At 39.3% G+C, this 13,939-nt stretch overlaps 1 protein-coding gene across 1 annotated transcript in view; it reads left to right on the top strand.

Moving 5' to 3' along the window:
* Nucleotides 1-5,158: 5,158 nt before the first annotated feature.
* Nucleotides 5,159-13,939, top strand: part of LOC147327157 (hexokinase-1-like) — a 17,342-nt gene continuing 8,561 nt past the window's right edge. The window contains exons 1-9 of the mRNA XM_086294792.1: nt 5,159-5,530; nt 7,448-7,610; nt 10,408-10,556; nt 11,494-11,613; nt 11,942-12,037; nt 12,144-12,243; nt 12,689-12,872; nt 13,251-13,406; nt 13,498-13,731. Coding sequence (XP_086150918.1) covers nt 5,468-5,530; nt 7,448-7,610; nt 10,408-10,556; nt 11,494-11,613; nt 11,942-12,037; nt 12,144-12,243; nt 12,689-12,872; nt 13,251-13,406; nt 13,498-13,731 — 1,265 coding nt within the window. The 5' untranslated portion in view covers nt 5,159-5,467. The remainder of the gene's footprint in view (nt 5,531-7,447; nt 7,611-10,407; nt 10,557-11,493; nt 11,614-11,941; nt 12,038-12,143; nt 12,244-12,688; nt 12,873-13,250; nt 13,407-13,497; nt 13,732-13,939) is intronic.

Raw genomic sequence — 13,939 nt, 5'->3', positions numbered from 1 at the left:
AATATTAAAGATGAGAAAGAGTTGGAACAGTGAAACAGTAAATGGTGACAGAGTTTAGAAATTGTTCCACACAAAGTTTCATTTTTGAAAATCAGAAAAATAAATCTGAAATACCAGAGTGCCTCTCTTCTTATTATTGTCGGTAAGTCTAACATTTTTTCTAAAAGTATGAGGTATGAAGGATCTCCCCTTTAACCATCAAAAATATTGATCTGTGCAAGAGTCAGGAAGAAGTTTTCAGTCATTTCTGGCAGATCCTGACACTCAAAGCATTATGAGACCTTTTTAGGTTTCTCGAGACAGCTTGTCCTCCTTGGCTCAACACTTGCAGGCAACAGTCAAGCTATTTTTAACAGCAAGTCCTCGGTTACAGTGATACCTCTACTTCTTACTGTACACGAGCCACTGCAGCTATTTTTATTCAAACAAGTCTATTATAAATAACAGAATATACATGGAAATATCTTATAAAACAGACTTAATGGCAGTCGAGATCACAGTGAACTAAAAAGAGATATAAAGTCTTTAATTTTTCCCCTTTGACCTGTAGTTGTTAAAATGTTACTGATTTTATGTTTAAAATATTTTCACTGACATCTTTGCTCACTTTTACAATACAGTATATAGCAGTATATTCTTTAAAAAAAGACATTGTAACAGACATCATCTCATTTAATTAAAACCCGCAGATAAGAAATCAGAACAATGCAGAGAAAAAAGATGTAACTTCTAGAAACAATGACTATATAGGAAATACTGAGCTTAGCAATTGTCCTGAAGAACTGACTCAAAAAAGTCACCCATCTCCCACCTTTACTCAAAGACAACAGTTACGCTACGATCAATTCATACATGCAAACCGAAACAAAGGCTGTGTGATTGATCATTCTTGATGTTACACGGGAAAAAAGGTCAAACACCAACAAAGGAGAAGGTTTGCATAAGGTTCCTCAGAGAAACTCATTCAGAACTTTCTCCAAGCATGACATCTGAGCGCACTACACCCTTAGACAAAAAACGGCTCATACAGATGCTGTACAACTGCTCCTAAAGGACACTCTTTTGAGGATGTTCACATTTTGGACTGAGAAGACGGATGGTTTGAAAGAAAAGTAAAGGAGACCATCTCTGTCCGCTGTGAACAACCATCTTTGGACAGAGGTGATGGCTTACAACACCAGCTATCAACTGCCTACAATGTAGTCTTGAGATCCCTTCCCAGTACCTCAATAGGTCACATGATGGGTTGGGAAAAGGTTTCACAGAGGTTTCACCCTTAACCCCCCGGTGACAATAAAGACCTCAATAATCATGTCCACACTTTAGCTCATGCAATGACTCATATGATCAATAGTAGGTCAGTGACTCTCAGGACCACCTCCTATGCCTGCGTCTCTCCACAAGTCCCGTTGCCTTTCTTTTTCTTAAGACTACCATTATCTGGATGACTGAGACCCTCCACAGAACAGAGTGCGATCAAATCATTAGACTGTACCTCTCTTAACAAGTACCAGTCATGTTAAGAGAGGTGAGTGATCCATAATTTACAAAACAATCCATACATCTAAATTGGCTTTCAGATGCTATGATTTTCATTGGGTGTGACCAGGAGGGACAGAATTAGATAGAGTACATCTTTCCCAAACCGGTCATGGCAGATGGCCCCGCCCCTCCCTGAGCCTGGTTCTGCCTGAGGTTTCTTCCTGTTAAAAGGGAGTTTTTCCTTCCCACTGTCACCAAAGACCTTGCTCATAGGGGGTCATTGTTGGGTTTTTCCTTGTATGTATTATTGTAGGGTCCACCTTTACAATATAAAGCACCTTGAGGCAACTGTTGTTGTGTTTTGGCGCTGTATAAATAAAACTGAATTGAATTGTGCAGAAGAAGGACAGTAAAATTACTGGACAAAGGATGTTGAACATAGAGCACAGGGGAAGTTCATGGATTTAGTGAAGGAGGGCATGCTTGTCCTACTTTGTTGATGTGACCAAGGAGGATGCTGGGATCTAGTGAGATGGAGCCAGAAATCCACAACGGTGAAGACATGGGCTCAGTTTGGTGTGACTCTCTGTTCAATGCTGCCACCTGATGTCCATCTGCAACAATATCTTTTCACACTCATACTTTCAGCCTTCAAAACAGTATTACAATGTGATTTGAGGCAGCACACCAAAACTTTCAGCCTTAAGAACTGAATAAAGTGCAAAAGACTAAAGATAAAGCTGATGAAAATATGATGAGTTCAGGAATTACAGTTTTCAGGGTTTTCTTTACTATATACTGTAATGTATATAGACTATATTTTTATATATTATATATTTTTTGCAGGTACTTCTCCTCAGCTCTTTTTTGCCACCTTTAAATTCCTAGGAACACATCTCTGAAGATCTTTAGTGGTCAGTTAACAACATCTGTGGTGAAAAAGGCTCGGCAGTGCCTCTACTTTTGGAGGGTTTTAAAGATGAATAAACTGGAGGACAAGCTGCTGGTGACCTTCTACTGCTCTACACTCGAGTCTGGACTGTCATGCACCATTAGTGTGTGATAGTGTGTGGCCCGCCGGCTTTACAGTGGCTGACAAAGAAAGACTGCAGAGGGTGATAAGGTCAGCTGAAAAGACCACAGGATGTTCTTTACCCTCTCTGGATGAGATTGAAAGTACTTCATGTCTCACCAGAGCAAAACTCATTTTCAGAGGCCACTTACCCTCCTGCCCAGTATAACCGTCAGCCTGTACAGTATGACTTAGTATAAGTAATGCCCTAACTTATTATCCCTGTGACCTGGAAGGAGAAGCAGAAGAAAATGGATAGATGGATGGATCTCCATCTGAACTAGTGAAAGTTACATGCAGAATGATAGTGTGCTTTCAACCAAAGTGTAGTTTAGTTCAAGTTTAACCTTTTGTAATAAAGATTAAGGCTACAAAGATCATCATCATCAAGTAAAACCTAACTAACACTGACTATATGCACTAAATGTGAGAGACATTTTTGTGTGTTTGTTTTCTTTTGCACAATTGCAGTAACAGTTCTCTTTATCTGTTTCATTGTCTTTGACTTTAGGTCTCCTGTTGGATTCCAGTCTCGTTCCCCTCTCTGGCCCCACTACATAGCATGTTTGTACTGGGAGTAAAAGAGATTATTGGAGCATGATAATGTGACAAGCATGAAGTTCAGACATTTGAGATGCCTCATGTCTGCAGAATATTTAGACTACATAAGTGCCAATAGATTCAATGACTTTATGATGCATGAAGGCTGCAGAGATTTTATTTATTTATTTTGCTTTTATTTGATGAGAATTTATAATAAACTAAACACCTCTAGAAATTTCAGTATATGTGGTCTTGGTCCCAGTAGATGTTCGAACTTGGTTCCAAGCAGGACATCTTACCAAGAAAAAAAGAGGACAATTGCAAATACCTTGGATTACATCAAGTCTCTTCTATTTATATCTCTTTTTAAACATGCCAACGTGAAAAACATGCTAACCTTCACTGTAACACCACAATCTGGCCAGTTTGCTCCTTGATATGCAGGGAATAGTCAAATCTATTTCTATAACAGATTTACTGAGGACATTTAAGCTTCCCAAAGGATATTCCTCTGACAGACAGGAATCTTGTGTGCCTTTACAAACAACAAGCACATATATACTGCAGCAGATTGAAAATGGATTCGTGGATGAATGATGAACTCTCAACTTCAGTAACAGCAAAGTTTAAGTATACCGATAAACATATCAAGCATAACATATTAAAAGGGTCGCGTGTTGAGGAAAATACTTAAATGAGAAAAAATGAGTCCTTAATATTCAAATAAACATGTGGTTACATAAAGAAACTGTAAACAATTTAAAAAAAAGAAGTCCTGCTTAAGCATGCGTTACTTCATTATAAAGAGCACAACATTTAGGTCACCAGGAAAGGTCACCCTGAAGCAGCCATGACACCAGCCGGATAGTCTTCCTCAGAGGGGAGTGAATGAATATTAAGCCCTCCCCCTTTTTCCTCTCTCCTTTCTGAGCTTCTGTTTCACAGTGGGGAAAGGCGGCACCGGGAAACCATTCTTTAGGTTGCAGGCTGCTAAAGATGGAACACAAGAGGAGGGGGACTGTGTGTAGACTAGAGGAAAATCAAAGAGGGAAGTCCTAAATCACAATGGTTAAGGGGGGGGGGGGGGGGGGGGGGATATAATAAAGACGTCACAAGCTTTAGGCGTCACTGAGTCAGGAGACATGGTTCATTTTACGCAGAGCGTGGTGACGTAATAGAGCCACAGGGGGCAGAGGAGCTGTCCCTGACTATGTATAGCAATGCTGAAGCCTCATCAGCAGTCAAAGAGGGGTGGGGGCTCGAAACATGTGCTGGCTATAGCTAAAGACACATTTTAAGCCCATGTAAGAATAGATTTAAAAAAATATATAAAACACATTTTAAAAATATCAATTAATGTGACTGCAACCTGCAAACAAATGTTTTTACTTCTTGTCTTTGGATGAGTCGTCCTGACTTTTTATATTCTTTGTTACTTTTTGTTTTTAGTTGTTGTTTTTTAATTAAAAACGCTGATTCGTGGATTTATAGGTACATAATGTGTGCAGGTTGCCTTCCATTAAGAAATGTCCTCTCAAGGTCAGGAATGACACTTAGCTTTAAAGCTATATCTCTAGCTTCTGTGTTGCAGTGGGTGGGGTGTGTGCTGCAGAGATAAGAAGCCATCAGTCACAAGTCTGACTCTCCAATGGTGCTGCTGCATGTGTGGAGCTATGAGAAGATGCTTGGATGTTGCAGCATGAATGTGATGTGCTTCAGGCTGCAGTTGGTGCTCAGTGTATTGCAGTAGTGACATCATCATGTGGCTGCCCTGCCTCTCTGCACGTCCACCTCCTGTAGCCGTGGAAACATGGAGACGTGCAAACTCGGGGAAGTCTATGGAGGAGAGTGGCCAGTTATCGTGCGTAAGCCGCTTCCTCATTCAGCTCACAACTCCCGTGCCCCCACTCCCATTTGCACTCCCCTGTTGCCCCCTCCTCCAATTTGCTCCCCACTCTTTCCTTTGCTTCCATGTCCTGGGTTCAGCCAATGGGAGTGCTCAGTGGGGGCAGGGCAAAACAGAACCACCATTCCTGTGCCGAGCTGTTACATCTCCTCAGAGCTAACAGGGAGCTAGCAGCTCAGAGGGAGGAGGCACGGCCAAACCCAGCCTGTGTGTGTGTTTGTGTGTGTATGTGTGTGTGCCTGTCGCAGACTAGCAGGCAGGGCCGCTGCTGCACATTTGTTTCACCAGACTTTTTCCTTTTAACCTTGCCTTGACACAGTGCTCAGGCAAGGCCTGCTTTTGCTTCTACTTCAGGATAAAGCGGGATCAGCGTGAGGGGAAACTGAACAATCTTCTTTTCCCTTCTTCTTCACTGTCAAACCACCTCGTAGTAAGTGACAGCTCCCGAAGGACACGCAGACAGGATGATAGCGGCTCAGCTTCTGGCCTACTACTTCACCGAGTTGAAGGATGATCAACTCAAAAAGGTGAGCGACAGCAGCTTTAAACTGTTATGGTGGTCCTTTTATATTAGACTTCAGAGCTTTGTTATATCACAGCAGCCTAGCGTGTACCCACAGACACCGGCGAACAGTGGCTGCATGCTGGGATCGAATCTTTGGGGTTTATCGTGTTGGGAGAAGAGGATGCACCATTTGGGAGTTACGGGAGGAGAAAGCCAGCATGGTGTTTAATATTGATATGGTGCATTTTCAGTTTGTTAGCAGTATTTGACACAGATGTCCTTGAGCAGGGCTGTGGTCATTGATCGTGGTGAAAGCTCCATCACTGAGCTTTTACGGAGCACTGGTTGCTATGGCATCTGAAGCAGACAGGTGTCTATGAGGGGTTGTTGGCAAAAGTCAAGATCTCCAAGATCCACGATTTTGTCCCCGACTGTCAGTGTCTTTCTTTTCCCAGTCATTCATTTTTACTGTTTCACAGATGTTCTATCCCATTGCACTGTTGCCTTCTTAATTTCATTCCTCTTTTAGTCCATCGTGAAAACACATTTCAATTTTTTAGCAGCTCATAGACGTTGCCATCAGTGAAATCTGAGCCTGATTACAGCTTCTAGCTGCCCATATAAACGGACTCTGTGTTCACAGCGAATTCGTGACTGAACAAACTGGTAAGATATCCCCAGGGAATAGGGGATACGGGTGAGGGCAGTCAGTGTAAGTGGGGGTGGGGTCAAATACTCATGACGTCATGTGTGATATCACAGTGCAGTAGCAACACGTGCCACTGCTGAAGTAGGTTACTGGAACTACTGGGGTAAAAACAATCCTTGAAAGGATGAAAGCTCTTAAACCATGCACATCCTGCAGGGGACACCGACACTGTAACCATATCAAGATAAGGAGTCAAATTTAGTGGCAGCTAGATTTACTATCTGTTATCCAAGTGTTGTAGTAGCGGGGTAGCCTTAGTGTGTAGACCTTTGGTCTTACTAGTATTCTTTGATTAAGCATCAAAGGATCAGGCAAACAAACAAAATTTAATTTAAATCCGTAAGAATTCTGAAAAAGTTTGATACAAAAACATGACAAAAGAAGGCATCACACAGATGCAGTTAAATAACATAAGAAAGAGACTGATAATAGATGCCATATTATAAGTGTCAGGAAAACTAAGAGTGAATAACTATACGAATTAACTGCATTTACATACAACATTAAGAAGATTGGCCATGAAAAAAATCAATATGTTACTTTATAAAGTATATATAGACAAACATCAAAGTTACTGTATTTTAAAAAAAGTTACAGACATGTTTCATTACTCTTGTAGACAAACTCTACAAATCAGGTGACATTTTGGAGAGGCTAATATTAATAATGTGACAGAGTAGCTTGATGGGTAACAAATGTGTGGACTGTCTCGTGGCACAGAGCAGGTTTCAGGCGTGTGGGGTGCCCCATGGCATGCACTGTGATTATATAACAATAACAAAAACTGTCCTCTGTAAATCCTCCCAACAAACATTTCATTCATTAGATGTGTTAACTGTGATGTAACCATATAATGTAGCTATTATTAAAAAATGTTTTGTTGATAATTTAATTGTATCAAAATGTTATGCTGACTAGTACATGGATTCAAGTGTCCAACTTCAGGCTCTTTGCCACAATTAGAGGTACTCCCTGTTTATTGATTTTTGCCCATGTCCTAGAACTCCTGCCATGCCGTTAACTAATTCAAATGACACAAACCCATTATAAAATCCATCCCAGGAAACCCCCATTGTTGTGTTTAAACCACGACAATACTAGTAGGCAGTGTTTACATGTGTTTAATTCATGTTAATTGATATGTGCTCAGGTTGCAAAATATTAGTGTCTCACAGATGTTTAGCAAGCATAAAACGTCCCTAACAACTTCTCTGTGAACCTATTCTTCAGATCGATAAGTACCTGTACTCCATGCGGTTCTCCGATGAGACGCTTAAGGACATCATGAACAGGTTCCGCAGGGAAATGGAGAATGGGCTTGAACGTGACACCAACCCCACTGCCACCGTGAAGATGCTGCCCACGTTCGTCAGGTCCATTCCTGATGGATCAGGTAGAGTGTGTATTAAGAGTCTCACAGAAATCACAGATTATTGAGAAAAGTGCTCTGATCAGCTCAAAAATATTCTCCTTAATTGTGTAAGTGCCCAACAGTGCCCCCAAATGCCCAAAGTCATTGGCAGTTCACTTAATGAGGTCAAACACATGGGTTTAAGCCTTTAAAGCTTAAAAATGCTTAAAAATTTGTAAAAATATTTTAACAATATAAAAAATATCACAAAGCTCAAAAATAATTCTGCATTTTAGAAGTCAAAATGGTTCAAATATAAAGGAGCATTTCCACTATTATGCAGAAGAAGCAGCATCATTAATACCTCCTATTCACACACTGATGACAAAATTTCATCCATACTCGTTGAAGGATGTATTTGTTTCTGTCTGACTGTAAAGAATGTGCTGATGTTAAAATTGTCACATAAGCCTCTTTGTGTTTGTGCTCTGGGTTCAAGCTAAATAGATTACTATTGTTTTAGGCCTGAGGCCAAACAGTCCACACAGCCTCATCACTCAGTGTAACGTACAAGCAGAAGAAAACCTCATAATGTTACATTTAACTTACCTGAAACAGAATCCTCATAGGCTCGTCTAATCCAATCATATCTTTGTGTCAAATATTTTTCTTTACTAGTCTGAGGACTGGCCTGTAACCAGCAAAAGGCCTTTAGTAAGACCATGCAACTAGTTTAAGATGTTACTTTTCTTATATTTTGGGGCTATACTGATAAAATAATAGAGGAACAGAATGTATATTCAGGATACTTTGACAGTCAGATTATTACAGATGATAAAAGATCATTTACTGGGAAACAAACCTCAAAAAGTAGAATTGATGACTAAATATTTGAATGTCTTTCTGCTGTTTTTGGTTTTATTCTTGTATTCAAGTCGAAAAATGAGAAACAAAAATGCAGAAATATACTTCAAGTATATCTTAGTTTTCCTGCAGACTGATGTCCGAACAAGGCAGCCGGACATTCCTGCCTTCTCGCACTATATATAGCCTAGGGTTTCAACATGAGGTGACAGGGATGAAGCAAAGTGCGAAGTTGAAGCTATGGTGATGGCAAAAAAAATAAATAAATAAACATTTTAAATCCATATAATGACAGTAGTGACAAACATGTTGGCAAGGTTGGTTGTCATGATAAGAGGGATAAGTGAAAATTAATCCCATTCCTCTGTCTTGACTTTTTTCTCTGGAAAGAAAATTCACAAATGAACAGCTCAGACTGTAATTTTTACTGTGTAATAAGATTATACTTGGTGTAAAAGCTAATGAGAGATACAAATGTAGACAGACCAGCTTAGGGTCTTCATCCTAAATCTCACGGATTCTGTTTTCACTATCTTTTATTACTAAAACACATTTATGGAAATGGAATAATTAAAAGGTATTTTAGAATCAAATGGCAGATAGAATCAAATAGAATCAAATCTCTCGAAAATAATAATAATTTAAAAACTGTAAACCATATTATGTTTCTTTTTTTTTGCCAGTACTACAGACACCAGCCATGCCACAGATAAAGCCTTCTTTTATCAGTGATTAGATTACAACACTAGTTTTGACGAGCTTAGTTAAGAATTTTTGCATTAATTAAACGAAACAGCATCAGGACATTTGCATGCTAGCACTGAGAATATACAACGACATGGGTTATAAAACAGCAAATGCTCTGCGGCAAATCACTAACACTTGTATGTCCAGCCCAGACACACATCTCATTCCAGTCAGGTCAAGAGGATTAATAGCTCAAGGCAGCAAACATTACAGTCATGGCACGACTGAACAGTGTTTTGTTGGAGGGCAGCTGAACTTCTTTACTTAAAGGTTACAACTCTGATTCCAGCAATAGTAAATTTACATCCACATGTTCTGTTCTTATCCAGTGTCAGATTTCAAGAAGAATAAATTTATGTAATTACCTGTAATATTGCACATATAGGTCTGTGTATTCATTTCAGAACAAACTTCACATTTTTTAATCAGAGGGGCTATTTGTTGACATTATGCTTTTCTTTTCTTTTCTTTTCTTTTCTTTCCTTTCTTTTTTTTATTTTATTCGGTGGGTTTCTTTATATATTTGATTCTAAGGACAGGCAGCATTCCAACCATAAGTAGGGAGTAAGGAAAATAAACCTGAGGATATGTTCCTCGTGTCTTTGTTGAGAAATGTTGATATAGATCTTTGTACTTTTGGCCAAGAGGGGAGTATTATTCCAAACATTGTCTTTTGTTGATGCTACTACTAACAGCATGTGCTTTGTGGTGGATGCCTGTAAAGCTCCTTTTCTCTTTTAGTGACATGCCAAGCTTGGGAATACTGATGGCCTTAGAGAGAATTAGCAGTGACAGCTTTAATAAAGTATCAAACATTCATTAATTTCTAATCTGCCCTAAATTAAAATTAGGATATTATATTACATTTCTTAAAAAAGAAACACATTTTCACTCCCTTTGCTTGTAAAAACTGTCAAAAAACAAAATGCAAAACATAAATCTACCCAAAACGCACATTTGACCCTGGTAGCCCTAAGTGCAGTCTTTGGGCCACCTATGAGTTGACTTCTGGTATTCAGGTATGATCCAAAATATACATAATATGGGGAAAATCTTCTGTTTTTTGTTGGGTGTGTGTGTGTGTGTGTGTGTGTGTGTGTGTGTGTGTGTGTGTGGTTGGAATACACCAGGGGGAGGACTAGTTGCAACTGTCTGTCATGAATTGCAATTGAAAAAAAATCACAAAACTCAAAAAGACTAATGTGTGACCACACTCTCAACCTGACAGAAAAGGGGGACTTCATAGCTCTGGACCTTGGAGGGTCGAACTTTCGGATCCTGCGTGTCAAAGTGACACAAGACAAGAAGCAACCAGTTCAGATGGAGAGCCAGATCTATGAGACCCCTGATGACATTACCCATGGGAGTGGGGCACAGGTAACCAAAAATATATTTCTACCATTTTTAAATGTACTAAACATTCTTGTTGTATTCTTCTTATTGAGCCATTCCTCTGTGAAAACATAGCTAAGAAGCAATCAGACATGTTGTTCTCATGCTGTAATCCTTGTCACACCGATGTATCGTAATCACACTTAATTAAGAATATTCAACATTACTGTCTACACACCACACAAAGCAGTTATAGGAAGGCCGACTCAACATTCAGTTTGTGTAAAATGATCTTTGTGACACTTGGGAATAATAAGAGCAACGTCAGAACCTACACTGGCCTACACAGGACAGACAGCTGGCGGCCGTGTTGTAACATGATAACCAAAACATGAATGACTGTCTGCGGCGGTGTGATTGGTTTAGGCCATGACTTACACAGACAGAACAAGACAGATGCTGTTTAGTGAAATGCTGAACGGACAGCTGGTCAGAAGAAATGTAATGTGATATATCACAGGTTTGTTAACAAAGACGTACATTTAGATTGTGACTTATTGTATAATATACAACTCTGTAAACAGTCTTCATTGGTGTGATTTTTTTTAAAAACAATTTCATGCAAGTATACAATTAATCCAATGACTAAAAAGAAAAAAGAAAAAAAAATAGTTTAAAAACATGCTAAGTCACAAGTCATGTCAATATGGGTAGATATCAGCTATCTTTCCAGGATCTCATGATGATTTCTAAAATATGCATGGTTTACAGAAAGGCTTTTAACTGTCTGCAGAATCCTTTATGTTCTTTATATATTTGTTGAAGCATTTTCTAAGTAAAGTTTCAGGGATATTTATGTAAACTGGAAATTGTACTTTAAGGATGCATTAACTTAAAATGATAAAGAAAATGTTACATTTGCGCCAAAATGTAGTTACATCACCTTGAAATTCTTAAAAATGTCTTTTTTGTGTGTCTGCAGCTCTTTGACCATGTTGCAGATTGCCTCGGTGACTTCATGGAGAAACAAAAAATCAAGGATAAAAAACTTCCTGTGGGATTCACGTTCTCTTTCCCATGTGCCCAAACCAAACTAGATGAGGTAAACACTTCCAGTTTAAAGGATAACTGTACCACTCACTGTGCTCATTAAACACGTCATCACTACAATCTCAACATGTGTGGCTTGTTTCTTTTGTTAATAGTTTTAGATCAATAGCTCAATAAAGCCCATAGAATGTAACAGTGTAAATTCATCAATGCATTATATTTTATTGTATGTATTGTATTTATATTAAAGTATCATATTATTGTGTTAATATATTATAGATAATGTGTTTGGCGATACCGTGACTGGAATAGCGATGGACATATATTTGAGATTGTCTTTGCCCGTCTTATAGTAAATTAAAGTTAGTCTTGTTTTTCAGGCTGTCTTACTAACATGGACAAAGAAGTTTAAAGCCAGTGGTGTAGAAGGCATGGACGTTGTGAAGCTTCTAAACAAAGCTATCAAGAAACGAGGGGTAGGTTTTTGTCTGTGGATTTCATTTGCAAACATGGATAAGACATCTGCCAGGTGGCTCTTTTTTTCCATTTTGTTTTGAGTTAAACATAACCTTGTTTTCCCAGGACTACCAAGCAGACATCATGGCAGTGGTGAATGACACCACTGGCACTATGATGACTTGTGGATTTGACGATCAGCGCTGTGAAGTGGGAATCATTATAGGTAAAAACGGATTTTTACCACTGCATTAGGCAAATACAAATGCCTGAGCCAATGACACTTTTAAAGTAGGGGGAAAAATATCTTGCATTTCACATGATTTGATATGCCCCTTTTAAACAAATAGATCCTTTCCCCAGGCTTTGGAAAAGGTATTTAGCACCTTAAAGCCAACAGGTTTTAGTAACCAAGTGTACTTTATCAGTACTTCAAACCATCCCAGGATGTTGAGAATACATTTTTATATTAAAGTTCTAACCCAGAAGGGCAAAAATCAAGCAAAAATAATGTCTCTCGTCCAAGCTTGGGCAAAAATCACACGAGGTCCTGAGCACTGTACAGAAGCGTGTACACAGTTCTACATGTGGGGGCGCCAAATAAGCTAAATAGCACACTGCATTCTGCTTTGAAGTGAAATAAGAGTTATGTCAGTTGTGCATCCTTTCAGGAACGGGAACAAATGCCTGCTACATGGAGGAACTGCGTCACATTGACCTGGTGGAAGGAGATGAAGGCCGGATGTGCATCAACACTGAATGGGGTGCTTTTGGGGATAATGGGTCCCTAGAGGACATCCGCACAGAGTTTGACCGTGAGATTGACAGAGGATCGATCAACCCAGGAAAACAATTGTAAGATTCCTTTCTTCTTTTTTTTAAACTAAAGAAGGTTTTGAAAGTTTAAATATCTTTCAGTAAGTTTACTTACTGTAGACTACGATAAGTACAATGCAAGTTAGTTTTTTAAGTTGTGCAGCCAAACAGTAAACGAACTGCATATAATACACAAAAGTATACCAGTATGCTTAACTTCTTTGGGACTAGTTCTCTTTGTTGTTACACATTGTGAAGTTACTGTACACACACCACTATAGATAAAATATAGCTTTGTCCCTTAAGATTACAGTTGAAAAAAAGCATTCTAGTCTGCAGTGGACTGTAATTTAGATGAATAGAAATTGTAGCTGTGATACCTTATATGAAAACACTGTTGTGTTTCTTTCTGATTAGGTTTGAAAAGATGGCCAGTGGCATGTACATGGGAGAACTGGTACGTCTCATCCTGGTCAAGATGGCCAAAGAGGGGCTGCTGTTTGAGGGACGAATAACCCCCGAGCTCCTGACGAGAGGAAAGATTGAGACGAAACATGTATCTGCAATTGAAAAGTGAGACATGAAGGAATAAAATAGTTTTTCCACTTCCATTTTTCAACAGAAGAGTTAAGACCTTTTTAATGTACAATACTTGTAATTTTAGGACTAAGGAAGGACTGAAGAAGTGCATGGAAATCCTGACAAGGCTTGGAGTGGAGCCCTCAGATGAAGACTGTCTGGCTGTGCAGCACGTGTGCACCATCGTATCCTTCCGCTCAGCTAATCTAATATCTGCAACTCTGGGAGCCATTCTTTGTCGCCTAAAAGAGAATAAAGGAGTTGTGCGGCTTCGTACCACTGTCGGCATTGATGGATCCCTGTACAAGATGCACCCTCAGTGAGTAGGCCATAAAATGGGGACTAAAGGGCGCTTTCCAGAGACGCACATTTAGTTTGGATATTATGCACTCCAAAAAGACCTATGCAGCATAGAAAGGATGTACGCCAGATAATTCTTTGAGTGGCTTCAGATTCAGTCCTAAATGAAAAACTCCAGGTTTTGGTCTGTGTGGAAGTTCAGATCTGCTGCATTGTGAATTCCTAAA

The sequence above is a fragment of the Aulonocara sp. 'chitande type north' Nkhata Bay genome, linkage group LG6, assembly GCF_057382095.1.
Source record: "Aulonocara sp. 'chitande type north' Nkhata Bay isolate Kocher_YH1m ecotype deep benthic linkage group LG6, A_spYH_male_GT1.1, whole genome shotgun sequence".
Lineage (NCBI taxonomy): Eukaryota > Metazoa > Chordata > Actinopteri > Cichliformes > Cichlidae > Aulonocara > Aulonocara sp. 'chitande type north' Nkhata Bay.
The sequence above is the reverse complement of the archived record's forward strand: the minus strand, read 5'-3'. Positions and strand labels throughout refer to the sequence as shown.